Source organism: Dryobates pubescens, chromosome 5 (assembly GCF_014839835.1).
Source record: "Dryobates pubescens isolate bDryPub1 chromosome 5, bDryPub1.pri, whole genome shotgun sequence".
Classification (NCBI taxonomy): domain Eukaryota; kingdom Metazoa; phylum Chordata; class Aves; order Piciformes; family Picidae; genus Dryobates; species Dryobates pubescens.
This window is the reverse complement of record NC_071616.1, coordinates 4,062,602-4,082,134: the sequence shown is the minus strand read 5'-3', so window position 1 is coordinate 4,082,134 and position 19,533 is coordinate 4,062,602. Positions and strand designations below refer to the sequence as shown.

The following is a 19,533-nucleotide window of genomic DNA, read 5'->3' as shown; positions in this document are numbered from 1 at the left end:
GTATTCACCAAAATTGCATCACCCATGAACACTGAGCAGCTCAGCTGCAATGTCTATTTCTGTTTCCACTTGATAGAGGTTGAACTGCACTATGCTGGGCCTGCTTGTTCTGCCCTCTAGGCCACCTTGTCTCTCCCTTCTTCCTCTCTCTTGTTAGCCTTCAGCATGTGTTGTGTGACTTTGCTGTGGTCACTGCTGATGTCTAGAAGGTTGTCTTGGGACCCCTTGTCCTGTCACTCACTGGCCCTAACAGTTGCTTGAGGCGGTTCCTACCCTTTCTTCACTCTGAGCTTGCTTCCCCCGATGTTTACAGTGAATGAGTCTGCCAAATAGGCACTTCTCACATCCCACAGAGAAAATGGGCTTTTCTCCTGATTTCCTCTCAGTTTTGACCAGCTGGTACTATGGTTTATCACCAAATTTGAAGTAGGATTGGTTGGAGAGTAGGAATGTCTGATCTTCCACACTATTGATGAAGAGAAGGGTAAGGCATGTAGAGGGAAAGAAGAGCAAGGCAGGTGGCACACACAGGGGGAGAGGCTGAGTGTTTCTAAGACAAGACAAAACAGGTGTGAACCTCTGAGTACCAGTTCTGTACTCCTGATAACGGCCAAATAACTGGATTATTTCAACTACTTTCTTTACTTCCCAGTTCATGTTTCAGCATTTGCATGCTGTGAGTGTCCTTCTTATCTGCCTTATAAATGGCTGGAATTCATTGTTGGAATCCCGGTGAGCCTGTCATTTGTCCCTGGGTGGATCATCTCCAGGGAAGAGTTGAATGTGCCTGTATTTGATAGTGGTGGTGCCATGAATGATGCCACCTGTTAAATGATTAGGTGAATAGCTTAAAACCTATGTGAGAAGAGAAACCACTAGCCAATGGTGCACTCTTCACTGTGTCTTTTCTACCTGCTGTCCTTTTGTACAATCCTCTTCTCTCATCTCCTACCAAGGCCGAGGGAGGAGCTGTGGCAAGGGAGAGCACTGAATAATTTAGCAGCTGTAGCTGCATCTGGCAGCTCTCTCAATTTAAACATCACATGCACCTTTCTTTCTTTTTTTTAATGGCTGTGCATTTGCAGTGGTGGCTTTTGGGAAAAAATGATGGGTGCCCATCTTGTGGGAATGTGCAAAGGGCTGGGAGTGGATGCATCTCAGAATACGTCTGGTTGGAAGAGACCTCAAAGATCATCCAGTCCAACCCTTGGCCCAGCACGGAAGGGTCAATACTAAACCATGTCTCTGAGCACATGTCTACACACTGCTTGAACACCTTCAGGGGTGGTGATTCCACCACTGCCCTGGACAGACCATTCCAGTGTTTGAGAACCCTCGCTGTGAGGAAGTATTTCCTAATATCCAGCCTAAACCTCCCTTGGTGCAGCTTGAAACCATTTTCTCTAATCCTGTCACTTGACACCAAGGAGAAGAGGCTGCCTCCTCCTTGTTCCAACCTCCCTTCAGTTAGAGAGCGTTGAAGTCTCCCTTCAGACTCCTCTTCTCCAGACTGAACAACCCCTGCTCCCTCAGACACTCCTCATAGGCCGTGTGCTCCAGGTCTTTTATCAGCCTCATTACCCTTCTCATTACCCACAGTCCAGCACCTCAATGACCTTTTTGTAGTGAGGGGCCCAGAACAGAACACAATACTTGAGGTGTGGCCTCACCAGTGCTGAGTACAGGGGGTTGATCACCTCCCTGTTCCTGCTGGCCACTGTGTTTCTCAGACAAGCCGGGATGCCATTGTCTTTCATGGGTGTTGGGGTCTAGACTGTGCTCCAAAGCAGCAAGGAAGTTTCTCAGCTGAAAACAATTCTGTTTTGGAAAAGAGATGTTGAACAAGGAGGGGGGGGGAAAGGACAGACTTGAATAGAGTGAAATAAAATTAATCACTTAAAAACCAAAGAATAATATGAATTTGAACAGTGCAGAGCAGGAGATCTGGCCAGAGAGAGGTTTTTTGGCTAGAATTTATGTTCTATGAGAAGAGAGTGAGTTGTGCTCTGTATGCCCTGCACTGTGAGGGGTTGCAGGGAGGACAATGAGAGAAGTGTTTCAGGCAGCAGAGGAGGACAGTTTAGCCTAAATGGAAGTGTGGAAAATGAACTGGTGCTGAAGCTAAAATCTGTCAGTTCCTTCCCACTGGCAAGCAGAGTACTTCTAAAAGTACAAATGTGTGCTTCTCCTGTATTAGTTTAGTGTTGATGGCTTTCCTCAGGAGTGTAGTAGAACAAAATGACTAACAGTATTTGCATACTATTCTTTCCCACATGCTTATTTCTCATAGCTTATTCAAGCTCTTGGTCTTGATTTTTTCCTTCTGTTTTTTCTTTTAAACAATTAACAGATGAATGTCATAACTGCATGGTTTTCAGGGCCAATGGAATCCTGGGGTGTATCAGGAAAGGCGTATCCAGCAGGTCTTGGGAGGTTCTGCTCCTGCTCTATTCTGCCCTGGTCTGACCACACCTGTAATATTATACCCAGTTTTGGGCTCTCCAATTCAAGAGAGGCAGGGATCTGCTGGAGAGAGTCCAATGTAGAGCTGTGAGGATGATTAAAGGACTTTAATCTCTCTTCTATGAAGAAAGACTGAGAGAACTGGGGCTGTTTAGTCTCAAGAAGACTGAGAGGGGATCTTATTAATGTCTATAAATGTCTGAGAGGTGGGTGTCATGATGAAGGTGACATTCTCTTTTTGGTGATGCCCAGTAACAGGAATAGGAGCAGTGGGTATAAGCTGGAACACAGGAAGTTCCACCTCAACATGAGGAGAACCTTCTTTACTGTGAGGGTGATGATGCACTGGAATAGGCTGCTCGGAGAGGTTGTGGAGTCTCCTTCTCTGTAGACTTTCAAAACTCATCTGGATACATTCCTCTGTGGTCTGCCTTAGGTGATTCTGCTTTGACAGGGGGGTTGGACTCGATGATCTCTGGAGGTCCCTTTCGACCTGTAATGTTTTATGATTCTATGATCCACTGATGGGTACAACTGCATTACTGTGGGGTAGGGACTGACAGGGACTGCTGGGACCACTCTTTTGCATTGCTGCTCCCTGCAAGTTCTTGTGAGGATTGTGTCTGTGCCTTGGCACACTTTGCATGTCCTTTTGCACAAGACTAAAGGAGCAGCTGTAGTGTATGTCGTGGAAGCATCCTGCATGTCCGTGGATAAGCAGATTTGTCAGCTGTTGTTGGTAGTCATCTTTCCATGAGCAAGAATGACTTCTGATATTTGCAGTATTAATAGATATGGAAAACCTCACTGTCTCTGGCATGTTTAATGTGTTGCAGATACTATGCTGTCATCTAGCTTGGAGACCTGCAGGTGCCAGGAGGGCTGTGTTTCAGCGTTGCCTCCAGGCAGTCCTTGTGCCTGGGTGAAGCTTGTTTATAGTGTGGGCAGTGCTAGGAGCTTTGGTGGAGGAGCAGAGGGGGTGGAGCGCTGCAGCTGCTCTATAAATAGTCCCAACAGGCTAAGATCTAGGGACTAAAGATTGGGTTGCTATGGAGATTCATCTGAATCAGATTACCTGTGGGTCTGTTTTCACAGCATGTGCATGTGTGGTGACTGTGTGGTCTTGCATGTACAGCAGGCTGCTTTAGCCAAGTGTTTGGCTGAAGCGGTGGCAAGAGAGGAGGCAAGGCTAAAGGACCAGTGTATGACAAGGATGTGGAAATCTGTCACTACAGCAATTGAAAACCTCAATTAGTCCAGCTGCACTCTGTGATGGTGCAAAAATGTTCCTGTCTGTGTGGCACGACCCTTCTGTTTGTGAACTGATTGTGGTCATGTTCAGTCTGTTTGTCAGTATCTGTGCCCATGCTATCTTCATTTTGCTCTGGAAAACTGATATGGAGGCTGAAGGTATTTGGCTGTGCCAGTACTGTTTGCAGAAGGCAGAGAGATAAAATCATTCTGTAGCAGCAAAGGAAGGAATCTTTAAATTATTAGAATTCTTCAGAAGGGCTCCTAAGGATCTCTTCTTACCAAAATCTGTTTTCACAATTCATTCTCTCATTTAATCTGGTTTATTCTGCTCTTCCACTTGAGCTTTATGCATAGTTGTAAAGTACACACAATTGGGGATGCATCTCTTAATGACTCAATGCATGTGCTCCAGGGAAGATGCTTTTAGAGTCCGCCTGCAGTCCTGTTCTCTGCTGGGTGATTTCTTATGCTTGCAACTATCCCTAGGCATTTTGGCACAACCACACCTACGCTATAGACTAACCACACTATATGAATTTGTCTGTTTCAGGCATGCTTGCAATGCCTTTATTTTTTTTTTCTCCTGTGCCAAGGTGCTAGTATCTTTCAGGAGTCACAGCATTGGCATGCCCTGCTGCCTTGCCAAGGCGAATGGTAACACATGAGGCAGCTTCGCCAGTATAGCAAGTCCATCCAGGTCTGACTTTAGAAACCATTCTATGTTCTGTCAAGCTGTGGGGAAGGGAAGGTGTTCTCAACTCATCTGTGCTGTCATCGGTGTTTCCTGTGTTAGCAGAACCACTGCAGTATCCAGTAATAGGGATAGTGGGCTTTCTATCATGGTGTGTATTTTTAAACACAAAACTACTCACGGTGTTTAATGTTAGTGCAGCTGCTAAGCAGGGAAAGTGTGAAATGGGGACCTCTTGTTTACTTCTTTAAAAGCTTAATACAAGCAAAAATCGTATGTGCTCCACCCAAACATAATGGCTAGAATTGCTTGAAACAGAAACTTGGACAAAGAAGTAACCAAAATTTCAGTGGTGAAGATTTCATAAAGATTCTTAATATGTCTAAAGACAGGTGAGAGCTACCATGAGGAGTTCAGATTGTGCTTCAGACTGGCTTGATTCCAGTTCTACAGTGAGTTAATTTGGGTTCTTGGTGACTCAGGTGAGTTTGCCTGGTTCTGAGGTGCTTACACCTATTCCTTGTAGTTTAACAAATCGCTGTCCCAGCATAATTGAGGTGAGGAATGTGAGGAAATGAAATATAAATCAACCAGCAACTGGGTATTCAAACTCCTGACCCTCTTTGTATTTCTTTCAGCTTTCACTTTAGTCCAATTAGTATGGATCTAGAGGACACAGTAAACAATGCACTTAAGTCAGGCTTGGTGGCTCTAGGTCTGAACTGAGTACAGACTGTCTTGGCTGAGAATAAGCAGAATTTCAGGGTGTTCCAAGGACATTCCGGAACTGAAAATTAAGTTTATTTGGACATGGTTGCAAATCTGGTCTTTCATGAGGCGAGATTTCAGTGAACTTGAATTCACATGGCTTACGTCCTGTAATTCCTGCTTTCTTCTTTATGACTTTGCTTTTGTTTTTTTTCTCTCAGAAATTAATATCCCACTGTAGGCTTTTCACTCGCTTAAGCTGAATTGTATGATCCTGATTTAAAGGCTCACACGATTCAACTTAAAGGTAAAAGGTATCCATGCGCCGGTGAACTGTGCGGTGTAATCCTGGTACCAGATAAAAGATAATGGAAGGAGGAACTCTTCCACCCTAAACTATGGAAGAGTTGCAAGGAAAGCAGGGCTTAATGTCTGTCTGTCTGTTAGAAAATAATCTGCTGTCTTTGTGTAACATTTTTTTCAAGTGTTGATTAAAATATTTGCTGATTATCCTACAGCAGAATGTAAGGCTGGCCTATCAAAGCTGGAAGCTTCTGTGTGAGGAAAATTGCTGTAAGTGAGCTAAGCTGGGTTAATATTTTTTTTGTTTCTGTGATCAAGTTCTTCTTTTAACTGAATTACTTTGTTCCTCTAGCATTGTTTCTAGAAAGAAGAGACACTTCAAAAAGACTGAAAACTCCAAGGCAAAGATAAGACAGGGCTGCTGCTCACAACTCCTGTCTCTTGGGACTAATGCTGAGTATCAGTCTGACACAGATGGTCTAAACTGATGAAATGTCTGCTGCAGTTTTTTCACACTGCCATATCTGTTCTTTGGTGTGATGCTTTTCCTGAGTGTGTGTTCATATAGACTTTTAGTTCAGAGAGGACTTTAAAGTGGCAGAACATCATGCAGATTGTCCTTTAAGAAGCAGTGCTACAACCGAAAACGTGGGTGTTTGGGGAGTTTTGAAACATAGTGACAGGAACAGAAGAGTTGTTTTGAACACTTTTTTTTTGACTTGAGTTACTGGTAGGCCATGGGCTAGTGCTGGCTCTGGCCATCATCTTTGTGTCTAGGCTACTGTGCCAATTTCTACTGGTTTGTTAGTATTGCTGACGGCTTGTGCAGTATGTGGGTAGTGTTAGTTCTCACCAACCTGTTCACCATCCATATGAGTGCTTATTTAAATGATGATGTTCTCTTATGTGTGATGTGTCTGTACAGTGTGTTTCTATAGTGGCCTTCATTTCTTTACTTTCCTCCTTTTTTTTTAATTGAAATTTCTTCTCAAGCATTGCTTCAGGATTCAATCTTCAAAGGTCTGATTTTAGGATTTTGCAAACAGGAAGCACACTGCAGGAGACCTTCTCAGAAAAAGCAACCTGGAGTTAAAGGAGCTTGAGAGAGAGTAGAGGCCATCAATGTCAAAACCTCTACTGTCTCAGAGTCGAGATAATCTTATTGTTCAGGTCCAAATGTCACTATGAAAGAGAAGTGGAAGTACCTCTCTTTTTTCCCCCCCCTTTTTCTGTTCTAATGTACTTAGTTTGTAAAATCCAGGAGCTAGAGGGCGCAGGAGTTGATCTGCTGGAGGGTAGAGAGGCTCTGCAGAGGGACCTCGACAGGCTGGGCAGATGGGCAGAGTCCAACGGCATGAGATTGAACACATCCAAGTGCCGGGTTCTGCACATTGGCCACAGCAACCCCATGCAGAGCTACAGGCTGGGGTCAGAGTGACTGGAGAACAGTCAGGCTGAGAGGGACCTGGGGGTGCTGGTCGACGGTAGACTGAACATGAGCCTGCAGTGTGCCCAGGCAGCTAAGAGGGCCAATGGCATCCTGGCCTACATCAGGAACAGTGTGGCCAGCAGGAGCAGGGAGGTCATTCTGCCCCTGTACACTGCACTGGTTAGGCCGCACCTCGAGTACTGTGTCCAGCTCTGGGCCCCTCAGTTTAGGAAGGAGGTTGACTTGCTGAAACGAGTCCAGAGAAGAGCAACAAAGTTGGTGAGGGGTTTGGAACATAAGCCCTACGAGGAGAGGCTGAGGGAGCTGGGGTTGCTTAGCCTGGAGAAGAGGAGACTCAGGAGTGACCTTATTACTCTCTACAACTACCTGAAGGGAGGTTGTAGACAGACGGATGTTGGTCTCTTCTCCCAGGCAAGCAGTACCAGAACAAGAGGACACAGTCTCAGGCTGCGCCAGGGGAGATTCAGGCTGGATGTTAGAAAAAAGTTCTATACAGAAAGAGTGATTGCACATTGGAATGGGCTGCCTGGGGAGGTGGTGGAGTCGCCATCACTGGAGGTTTTTAGGAGAAGACTTGACGGGGTGCTTGGTGCTGTGGGTTAGTTGCTTGGGTGGTGTTGGATTGGTTGATGGGTTGGACGCGATGATCTTGAAGGTCTCTTCCAACCTGGTTTATTCTATGTATTTTCTTCTAATTCAGAATGCTAGCAATCTCAGAAATAAACTATTTACCTTTTTATTATCTATAGAGGAAATGTCATCTCTAGTTCTGTGACCATATTATGTTCAGTCAAGTTTCCCAGATACTTTAGCACTTGCTCCTGCCTTTTCCACAAAAGTAGCATGGGAGGAGAAGGGAGGGTGTTAGTTTGAGTCCATATCAGTTCTGCAATCTGGTTCACCACTTAACTGCACAAGCACGTCCCCAGAGAAGGGTATGTAACTGGCAGGAAAGCAAGCTTTTGGGAAGATAGAGTGAGCAAGGCAGGACTGTAATGCCTGTTTGTGTTGGTTTGTGCAGCTCTTGAACTGTGGTGTGTGATTCCAAACAGAAGTGGGAAGATGAGTCCCAGCAGACATTGGTCTGATCGTCTTTAATTGATACCATCGGACATAACTAAATCTCTGAAGAAGCAAGTGAATCAATAGGGGAAGGCAAAAAAACCTCAAGTTGTTTCTAATTCTTCTACCTGTTGCTCCAATCCCACAACACCTTGTCTTCAAAAAGAAAGCCAGTGTTCTCTGATATCTCACTGTAATTATAGCCTTGTTAAGAATAAGTAACCGAGTAAAGGAGACTAGAAGCCCTTTGCAGAGTATCTGCATCAGTCTCATCTCCTGCATGGCAGCAGCAATCAGAAATCTTGGAAAGCAGTCAGATCTTTCTTTACAAAAAAAAACTGTCAGAAACCTTGATGTATGGCATCAGGCATGATGCAGCATCAGGCATTCCAAGGACCTGTGTGTGTTTCTTGTACTGGTCTGCTTGGATGCCCTTCAGATAATTTTATAGATTGATGGAGATCTTCCTATTGTTTTCATCACAAGCTCCTCTGGAGAGCTGTGAGGAAGATGTCTAATGAATTGCAGTCATTAGAGATGTTTTTCAGGCTAGAGAACAAGAGTAAAAAACAGAGAGTATGGAGAAGTTACTGAAAGGTAAGCTAAGGCTGTGGTCTCGTACCCTTGGAGTTACTCTGCAGTCATTGCATATGTTTGTATTCCATTGTAAATGAGGTTTACTTTGTCTGCCTTCGCTGAGTGGTAGGCTGCTCTCTGTAATACAGGAAGAACGTATGTGTGGTTACCACTGAGTAATGGAAGCTCCTCAAAGTCATACACAAGTATGGCCCATATCTGTAGCCACAGTGCGTTTCTTAAAGAGTTGTGGGTAAAGCTACTGAGAAAAAAACAACAGATGAAGTAGTTCTTCAAACTCAGGGTAAAAAGATCCACTTGGTCATCTCAACTTCATCTTGTTCCTCTCAGGTTTATCTATACCAAGATATTTGCAAGATATGTTGGTTTAAGAGCTGTTGCAGGAGAGATTCTACAATGTTTTAAATAATGTCATTAAAATGAAAAAATGGGAGCTTTGCTTCCTGTGCCTCTGTTTCCTCTGTCATTCAGAGAAGACAGCTTATAAAAGTATTGCTGCTCAGAGCTGGTAGTTCATAGTGCTGTAGAAACCCACAGTGACTGCAGTTGAGGATCTACCAAAACCATACCACAAAGTCTTACAAAATGTGGAGTTTTGTGTGTGTGAGGGCTAAAGTTTCTTTTAGTTTATTATTCTGTAGTTAATACTTACTGACTGGGATGATTTTCCTTTTTAGATAAACTGTATGCATGCTCTTTTCTGTGTTTGTGTTCTTACTGGCCTTTAGAGGGTTAATGAATGAAAATCCCCAACCCTGTACCTGAAATATGAAGGGCTAGGAAAAAAGCAAATGTGTTGCTAGATTTGAATGTAATTGAGAGATGCTAACAGTCACTGTGCCTTTAACTAACTTCTGGTTATGAAATCATGAGAGAAACATCAAGAAAATTACCTAATTTTGCTGAGATTTACAGATTGTTAGTGAATCTGTCATGCTTAGGTAGAAATAAGATCAGAATTGTATCACAGAATCACCAAGGTTGGAAGAGACCTCAAAGATCATCAAGTTCAACCTGTCACCACAGACCTCATGAGTAAATCATGGCACCAAGTGCCACATCCAATCCCCTCTTGAACACCTCCAGGGATGGTGACTCCACCACCTCCCTGGACAGCCCATTCCAATGGCTAACAACTCTCTCTGTGAAGAACTTTCTCTTCATCTCAAGCCTAAACTTCCCCTGGTGCAGCTTGAGACTGTGTCCCCTTGTTCTGGTGCTGGTTGCCTGGGAGAATAGACCAACCCCTTCCTGGCCACAATCACCCTTCAGGTAGTTGTAGAGAGCAATGAGGTCACCCCAGAGCCTCCTCTTCTCCAGGCTAAACAATCCCAGCTCCCTCAGCCTCTCCTTGTAGGGCTGTGTTGCAGAACTGAAGCGTTTTAGTACAACAATAATAATTCTCTGAATTCTGTGATGGCCTAACAACAAACATGAACTGAAATAGGAACCTTACTCTGAGCATGCCACAACAGAAAATCAGTTCAGTTTTTTCAAAAATCAAAACCCAGCTTTATTAATGGGTTCATTGGGATGCACAGGAAGCCTGTAATACAGTCTCTGGTTTTAGAGTTTCCAAGAAATTTCTCTTTCTGAAAATTTCACTTTACAAATGTAGATAGGGAACACTCTAATATGAAGCTTTTAAGATTTTATTTTATTTTTACCCCCCTCTTGTGCATTCAGTGAAATATTGTGGTGGTTTGAGCCTTAACTGGGATTTAAGAGCTCAGATGGGGGCAAGGCTGAGAATCCCTCCCTTGCTCCCCCCTCCTCTTTCCCAATCAAGAAGGAAAAATAAAAAGGAAGGAGCAAATCTACCAAGAAATGATTTGGAGTTGGTTTGGAAGTAGAGAGGTAGAAATGTTCTTTAAACTATATATATATAGTTCAAAGTTTATAGTTTATATAAACTATATAAAATATATATATATATATGTTTTTATATATATAAACAATAACAGGGAGGGTTCACATGGGTAAGGAACAAGGATGGATGGGGAAAATATGTATACAAAACCAGTCCTCTGGAATCCTTTGAAGAGGTGTGGATGTAGCACCCCCACACACCTGGTGGAGGACCAGGCCTGACCACATGGCAGAGAAGCAGGAAGCCACAGTATCACAGTATCACAGTAAGCCAGCAGCAGTCCTCTCCTCCAGGCAAGGCAGGAGCCAAAAGAGAGCTAATAGCTGCAGTGTCTTCCTTTTTATAGGCTTGCTGGACAGGGAAGGGGAGTGGAACAGACTAACTCAGTTTCCCAGGGGGAAAACCCCCTCCAGGGAGGGCAAAGCTCTCACAAGCCCTCCCCCTGCCCTGCTTTCAGGATGGGCGTAACCCATCACACGTATTAATGGTGAGATTGGAAAGAACGATTTTATGGTGCTCATTGAATTCTGGATGTGTGTTAAGCATAGTTATTGACAAGTAGTTGTGCTGCAGTAAAATGCCAGTTGTTCCAAGAGGTTCTTTTTCTAAAATGGGCATAAAGAATGGCTCTGGGAGGTATGGGTATCAAGAGTAGATGTGAAGATACACACGATAAAAGGAATTGATAATAGTAAGTGAAAGCAACAGCATGGTTTACAAGAGGTACTACTGCTGTTGCAAGCTGCAGTTCTGTAGAAATGCAGTTCAGTATTTTCACAGCAAAACCCTCACTGGGGATTGTGGAGTTTCTTGCTCTAGGCCACAGCCAGGTGCATGGTATCAAATTAGACTTATTTTGGTATTACCCCTTCTTCAGTAACTTTGTTTATCAGACAACAGAAGATCAGCTTTTTTCCTTCAGTTGTGTTTAACAGCACAGAATTGCCAGTTAAAGCTCTTTTCCCCTGCACTGGAGGAGGAATCCCAGGGATTTGCCTAAACAATACTTTTGTCTCAACTCTTTGCCACTGATACACTGCTTCACTTGTCTGTGGTCTTTCTGGAGCTCTTTTTGTACTTTTTGTGTGTTGTTCAGCTCTATTTGCTTTTGTGGTTTTACAGTCATGAAGAGCGAGATCCGTGGTTGACAACGGGCTGCACAGAACACTGAGGTTTTTTAGGAGTGTAATTAAGATCATAAAGTTGCTTATATGTATTTGGTATTCCTGATTGTGCCTTTCACACTTTTGCTTTTCTTAATCTTAGGTTGGACTTGCCAGACACTTCCAAGCAGATTCTGTTCTCCAAGGCAGTTGGTCACGGCTGCCTGGATAACTGACTACTGAACTGATGAACAGAAATTCACTGAGATGACATAGGGAGGGGCATCAAGGACAATGGTGCAGAAAAAGAAAATCTGCCCTCGATTACTTGACTATCTTGTGATCATTGGAGCCAGGTAATGTAAAAGAGACTCAGCAATACTTCTCCTTGTGCAGTTAAGTGGGAAGAAATAGCCTGACATTCATTGGTGAAGCCTTGCTTGGTGGTGAGGAAGTGCTGTCTGGAACATGTGCAGACTGCAACCACGATGGGAGCATCTGCTTGGGCCATGGTACTTCTTGAGAGATACTAGTGCAGCCAGAGTTTTTTAACTTGTGATATTCAGACTCCTTTTCAAGAGTCTTCAAAGGGTGACTAAGTGTAGTGGTTTGAGCCTTAGCTGGGAGTTAAAAGCCCAGATGGGGGAAAGGCTGAGAATCTCTCCCCCACTCCCCCCTCCTCCCCCCCAAACAGAGAGGGGGAAAAAAAAGGGGTAAGGAGGAAATCCACTAAACAATAATCTGGAGTTGGCTTGGAAGTAGAGAGGTGAAGAATTTTCTTTAAACAATATATATATACACATAAAACAATAACAGGAAAGGTTCACAAGGGGCATGGAACAAGGATGGATGGGAGGGGGACAAGAAAGAATAATACAAAACCAGTCTTTCTCTGAGGAGGTGCAGAGGCAGCAGGGAGAAGGATCAGGTCTGGCCATGTGGCTGAGGAGCAGGAGGGCAGCTGCAGCAGCTCTCATCCAGCAGAGGCAGGAGCCAAAAGGAAGGCCAACAGCTACAATGTCCTGCTTTTTATACCCTAGCTGGGCAGGGAGGGGGGAGTGGAACAGACTCAGTTTCCTAGGGGAAAATGCCCTGCAGGGAGGGTAAAGTACCCACAAGCCCTCCACCCTGCTTTGCTTTTTTTGTGTTCAGAAAAGGGCATTAACCCACCACACTAACAAAAGGCAATTTGTGTGTCTGTCTGGTAGCCTAGGTGTCCAAACCGCTTTGCTTCTATTAGCATCAGGATAGAGGAATTCACAAATTGAAAATACTGAAGGCCATGTGCAAGTCAAATACTGCTTTGGGGCTATTCTTCTAGGTTTTGAAGTGTAGTTTGTAAACACTATTTAAAAAAAATAGCTGGAACTTGCTTTATTTGGCTGTTTCTCTGTCTAATACTCATTTATCCTCATAGGCATGGCATGAATGTTTTATTTTTTTTTCCAAGTCTTCTTGACTGTTAATAGACAAAATGTTATGCTTATTAATGCCTACATGAAATGTGAGGTTGATATGGGTGTTTGTCAGATACACAGGTGCTCAGTAAATGCTGTTTTTTCCTTTATTCAGAGTTTGTGCAGTAACGTTCTGACAGTCTTTTTTACTTCTGAAAGTCTATTTTACTTTCATTTCTAAATATCAATGGTAAATGACAAATAATCCTATTACTACTTGCCTGGGTTTTCTTACCTCTCAAATAAGAGAAAAGCAAGCTCCACCTGTGGTGTGAAATGGGCAAATCTAAAGAATCAATTTCAGAAAACATCTTGTATGAAACTATAGGAGAGTGATGGAGGAGCCAGGTCTCCTACATCACATGTATTAAGCATGACAACTAAATACTACTTACTTCAGATAACGATGAGTGGTCAGACATTATAGCAAAAGGGATCAAGGGGATGATCTTCTGGGGCCATGGTTTTTATTCCTTCACAATGTGGTTCCCATACTATTTTTTCTTCATGGAAAAGCAGTGGTAGGAAAAGAGCTAATACCTTGAAAAAAATTTGTTCTTACAGTGGAAAACGTGTCATAAAATTTGTCTGTTTGTGTGCCATTAGTGTTAGTGGCTGTACCAAAGGCTGCTGAGCCACAGTGTTAAGTAGGTCAGCATTTGACTACCCATTTCTTGCAGTAAATTAGATCTCAAATCCAACCTGCAAATGCAACACAGAAATCTATATACCTATGGTTGCCAGAAGTTTTTAATGAAAAGTTTACAGGATGAAGTGCTAATCATTCCACTATTTGTCTGAGTTCTTGCCTACTAAATTCTTGGTTTTCCCAGTTTAGGACTTGATAGGGGATTTTCTCTTACTTTGTTTTATCTTGTTCATAAATGGTTGAAATCCGTAGGGTTTCCACTTGACTGTATGTCTGGAGAGATTTTTTTTGTTGGCCTAAATCAACTCTGTGTGGTTTTTTTGTTTGCCCTTTCTGTAGGCAGCCAAGTAGTGACAGTGTTGCTCAGACTCCTGAACTGCTGCGACGTTACCCTCTAGAAGACCATGTGGACTTCCCTCTGCCGCCCGATGTTGTGTTCTTCTGCCAACCAGAAGGATGCCTGAGCGTGCGGCAAAAACGCATGAGCTTCCGTGACGACACTTCCTTCGTCTTCACGCTCACCGACAAGGATACCGGCGTGATTCGCTATGGAATCTGTGTCAACTTCTACCGCTCCTTCCAGAAGCGAGTACCCAAGGAGAAGGCTGAAGGCACGGGGAGTCATCGAGCTCGGGAGGGACAGAAAGTCCCCAAGTCTGGGGATGCATCTGTACCCCAAGAGGAAGCGGGCACCGAGAGTTCGGAGAGCGGTTCTTCACTGCAGGCTCCCAGTACGGAGTCTGCGCCAGACGCGAGTCGGTCACCGTGCAGCAAGCGCCTGGCCAAAGGCAGCCACCGCTCTCGGAACAGCACTCTGACTTCTCTCTGCATCCTTAGTCATTATCCCTTCTTTTCCACCTTTCGTGAATGTCTGTACACCCTCAAGAGACTGGTGGACTGCTGTAGTGAGAGGTTGTTGGGCAAGAAGTTGGGGATTCCCCGTGGGGTGCAGAGGTACGTTAAGGGGGAAGAAACAACTTTTTCCTGACACGGTTTGTATTGGGGGCTGCAATTGCATGCATGGCAGATTGTGGCTACAGGTGTGGTTGCAGAAGCAGTCAAACACCACCTGTTGACCTTTACTGTTTTAACTAAGGGTCACAGTAGGAAAAGGAAATTTTGGGGATGATCCCTTTGAAAGTCCTCCATCTGATTCTGTAACCTGGTATGACTTTCCATGTTTGGTATCTTAAGGAGGCATCAGTCTGCTGATAACTAACTGAGCTTGATATTTTCTAACAGCACTGGTGCTGTTATTGTTGCTGTGGTGTATAAGCTCCATGGCAGCGTACATCAGGACTGGCAAGATAGAAACAGCCAAAAATAACAGAGAATTGCCACTTGGGGCAAGAGGGAAATGATGAAATTGTTCTTAATGAGTTTATGAGCCAATCTGAACTTCATCATGGGAGAGAAAAGGCTAGAGAAGCAGGAACAGCTGAAAGAACTCAAAGTACAATATTTGAACGGAAGAGGGAGGAGAGTAGAAGGCAAAGGAGTTGTCTAGGAAGCATATGGGAAGGGGGGTTGATAACAGCAAATTAACAGGAACTTGGTAATGCAGTAATCTTGCATGTCTGCTGTTATTATATTGGGTATGTAACAAAAGCTGTTGCACTGTAGGATGCAGAAGGAACGATGTCTTAATGTATTTCAGTCATGGATGTATGTCGGTGCTGTTGGGCCTGACACCTACATTCCAGGATGATAGTTTCCTTTCCATTCTACTAATTGAAAAGAAAAAATACAAAATTAATCTCTGGAGAAGGAGGGGATTATCTCAATAGTAAGAGGGGTTGAGTATGAGAGAGCTCACAATGTAAATTAAGTAGTTTTGTACACTCTGAAGTAAACATGTCAAAAGCAAAACAAAATGACAGGACATCTGTAATTTTCATCTTTATAAGCTCTTCACTTTTTGTGTGGAAGGGGACATCAGTCCAGTTGCCTGCTTCTTAGGATACTGCCCTAGAATAGTTCTGGGGGAGTGTCCTGATTTTATAACTGACCCCTGCATTACCAGATTTATCACCTGAATCCACTGACTGTTGGGGGAAGAATGATTCTGACAGAGCAAAGTTTATTTTTTTTCCTCTCCAATGGAAGCATGAATTAAGGGAGCTTCTTTTGTCACATGGTTTAGCTAAATTTGCTGATTTTCCTCAACTCTTGAGAGCTCATCTGGTTTTTGAAAGAGGTGCTAAAGTATTCCAGTGTTTGAATGGCATGTGGTATTGGCAAAATTTGCTCTTGTTGGACATAATTCTTTAAGAGGACATCTGAGTGACAAATGAGGAAGGCAGGAGAAAGAATGCTGAGCATACACCTCTGGGAAAAGGAAAGCAGCAGTTTTGAATTACCATGTGCTTTGCGAGCCGTGACTGGAAAAGCAGAGTAGTTTTGAAGTGGTGGCAGAACAAAAAAAGGTGAAACTGAATTCATGAACAGCTTGCAAGAGGTTGAAGGTGCCTGTTAACAGCCTAATGTCCTGTGCTTTACAAGTATCTGAAGGAAGAGTGGAGGATGAGAAGCATTGCTGTTCCTCAGAGGTGCTGTCACTTACTCAGCATAATCTCAGATTGCCTTTCTTTTGACCCCTCCAGATTTCTCTAATTTTTTTCTTCCTTTCTGAAGCCTCCAGTGTCATCATCTTTTCAATTGTTTTTGTTTTCAGTTGTGAATTGTAAATTAGATCTCACAATTTGAACCTGTGACATTCTAAAGGCTCTCCTACAGTAAATGAAGATATTTATCAGATGGAGGTTTCCTGCAGGACGGCTACAGTAAATTGGCAGCTTTCACTCTGCCACAGCACTAAGGGCTGCACAAGTCACTTTGTTCCCCTTGTCAGACCCAGTTTCAAGTTCTGAATCTCTGAAGGCCCTGAGCAATGCTGTACATGCATTTTGGCTAGCCTCTCTGTGAGCTACAAGTTTGTAGATTACTAGCTTAAGGCATGGAAAAATTGCTGCTTATTTTGCTGAAATACCTAAATGCTTTCTAGGCATCATTCATAAGTTTATATTCTCAGCTGAAATACATCCACTTCTGCCATGGATTATTGAGCTCTTAGAACGATACAATGCAGTTTAGAATAGCATGAACAATAGCGTTTTATCATGCTAAAACATTTGGAAACTCTTAGTGTGGCATATCTTTATTATCTCAGGTTTAGCTCCTTTCTTGCCCAGGTTTATAGGACTGCTGGAAACAGAATCCTACAATCAATCAGTCTGCCACAATTCTGGATGAGGTATGAGAGTATCCTATGAGAATGCTGAATTGCAAGCTCCAGAGCAATAAGAGATCTTCAGAGATCTGGACCTAACTGAACCCTTTAAATGAGTGAATGAACTCTCAGGTGGAAGTGACATATTTGTGTTGAGCTGTGCCACAGAAAGAACAGAATAGAATAGAACAGAATAGAATAGAACAGAATAGAATAGAACAGAATAGAATAGAATAGAATAGAATAAACCAGGTTGGAAGAGACCTTCAAGATCATCATGTCCAACCTATCATCCAACACCACCTAATCAACTAAACCATGCAACCAAGCACCCTATCAAGTCTCCAAGGTTTATACTTCCCCACAGTGTTGTTTCAGTAAGCTTAAAATCCTTCTTTCCCTTCTTTTGTGTGACCAAATGTTTGGTAGCTGCATCTTTTAATTTTTGGTGGAAGTTCTCTTTGCCTGGAAAAGCCCTAGGGAATGGTTGTCCAGTCCAGCTCTTGCAGTGTTAACCTTGGTGTTCTTCCTGTACAGGGATACAATGTGGCGGATTTTCACAGGCTCCCTCCTGGTGGAAGAGAAGTCTAGTGCATTGCTACATGACTTGCGGGAGATTGAGGCCTGGATATACAGGCTGCTCCGTTCACCCATGCCTGTTGCTGGTCAGAAGCGGGTGGATGTCGAAGTCTTGCCACATGAGCTGCAGCCAGCTTTGACCTTTGCTCTTCCTGATCCGTCCCGCTTCAACTTGGTGGATTTTCCATTACATCTGCCTTTGGAGTTGTTGGGAGTGGATGCCTGCCTGCAGGTGCTGACCTGCATCCTTCTGGAGCACAAGGTAAGAAGGGAATAGTTGATCTTTGGTAGGTATGTAGGAAACTCTGCCCTCTTCAATGTAACATCTGTCTTCTGTACTGTCTGGAATCAACTTATCTGTGGGGAGGAAGGATTAGCTTCTTTTGAGGTTCCTGTTTTGAAAAGTTTTGCTCTCACTTAAGAAAAACACCCAAACTCATTTTTGACAGATTAATGGAAAGCCATTGAGTTCACAGCTATCAAATCAGAGGCCTTCAGGCTGTAATCTTTGTATCTCCCTGGAGGGAGCATTACAAGTGAATGGCTGCTGCAGTGCTAATGTGAGTTTCTTTGGTTGCAGGTTGTATTACAGTCCCGAGATTATAATGCACTCTCAATGTCTGTGATGGCCTTTGTGGCTATGATCTACCCTTTAGAGTACATGTTCCCAGTGATCCCTCTGCTTCCTACCTGCATGGCCTCTGCAGAACAGGTACATACTTTTTAATTTGTTGGTCTTTTGCAGAGAGAGTTTCTGTGATGTCTGAAATGTATAGAAGTAGTCTGTTTTCTTCCCTTCTGCTTTCTCAGGGAGCACAATAAAGTTTGCCTTGCAAAGAGCATTCCTCAAGCACCACTTTTTTAGGCTATCTTCAAAGTATGCTTAATGAATAGTATGATTCAAAGCAGTAGTTCATGGTAGTTCACAAACAATGGACTGAAAAGCTGTAGATCCACAATAGGGATAGCACCTCCAGTGCTTCCCACAGGTGAGCATTAACATTTAATGAGGAGGGTCCAGAGTAGTATCCAAGGATGCTTGAGGGCTCTTGATTCAGAGTTTAGAAACTATTGCCTGCAGTTAGTTCTCCTCAAAAATGTGAAGCGTTGAGTTACTTCAGGTGGGAGCCTGGGTTTTGCCAATAATCAGCTCATTATTTTGCTTGGAAAGATAGAATTCCAGGCATCTTCAGTGCTATCCTGCATCTGATACTGCAGGTTTATTGTTGTATTGCCCCTCAGAGGTGACCAACTATTCTAGATTTAAAGAATAAACTAGCCTCCTGAGCCACTGGTCTCAAGCTGCTCCATGCCTTACTCATTTAAACACTTTGCCCCTGCTGATTCCCTTATCAGAAGCGACCTGAATTTCCCCTTAGGTTTGCAATGTTCATTTGGAAAAATGGAATTTCTTCTTCTTCCAGGGACCTTACAAAGTTGAAACCAAGTTACTATTCACGAGCACTTGAAGGAGTAAATCCATATTTACAATGGCAAAGAATCAGTTTGAGCTGGGGGTGTGCTCATTTGTGACATGTTGCCGCTCTAGTTAGGCTTGTACTTTGAACATCTTTTTGTTTTTTGGTCTTTTATTTTGTCTTGTCTCATGATAGATGTGGAACAATGGTAGACTAGCTCATTTTTTTCCAGAAATTATCCCCCTGAGCAAGGATGGGGCCATGAGAAGCAGAAATTGAAACTCTCTGAGCAGGAACTTTTTTCTTTGCCTTTTTTTTTCTCTTCTCTATTGTATGAAATGAATTACTTATAGGAAAGATGTTGACTTGCTGGAACGTGTCCAGAGGAGGGCAACAAAGCTGGTGAGGGGTTTGGAGCACAAGCCCTGTGAGGAGAGGCTGAGGGAGCTGGGGTTGCTTAGCCTGGAGAAGAGGAGGCTCACAGGAGACCTTATTGCTCTCTACAACTACCTGAAGGGAGGTTGTTGCCAGGAGGGGATCGGTCTGTTCTCCCAGGCAACTATCATCAGAACAAGAGGACACAGTCTCAAGCTGCACCAGGGAAAGTTTATGCTGGATGTTAGGAAGAAGTTCTTCATAGAAAGAGTGATTGGCCATTGGAATGTGCTGCCTAGGGAGGTGGTGGAGTCACCATCACTGG

At 43.5% G+C, this 19,533-nt stretch overlaps 1 protein-coding gene across 1 annotated transcript in view; it reads left to right on the top strand.

The window, feature by feature from the left end:
* Positions 1-19,533, top strand: part of MADD (MAP kinase activating death domain) — an 84,448-nt gene that overhangs the window by 6,392 nt on the left and 58,523 nt on the right. The window contains exons 2-5 of the mRNA XM_054161451.1: positions 11,665-11,857; positions 13,947-14,561; positions 17,374-17,677; positions 17,996-18,127. Coding sequence (XP_054017426.1) covers positions 11,796-11,857; positions 13,947-14,561; positions 17,374-17,677; positions 17,996-18,127 — 1,113 coding nt within the window. The 5' untranslated portion in view covers positions 11,665-11,795. The remainder of the gene's footprint in view (positions 1-11,664; positions 11,858-13,946; positions 14,562-17,373; positions 17,678-17,995; positions 18,128-19,533) is intronic.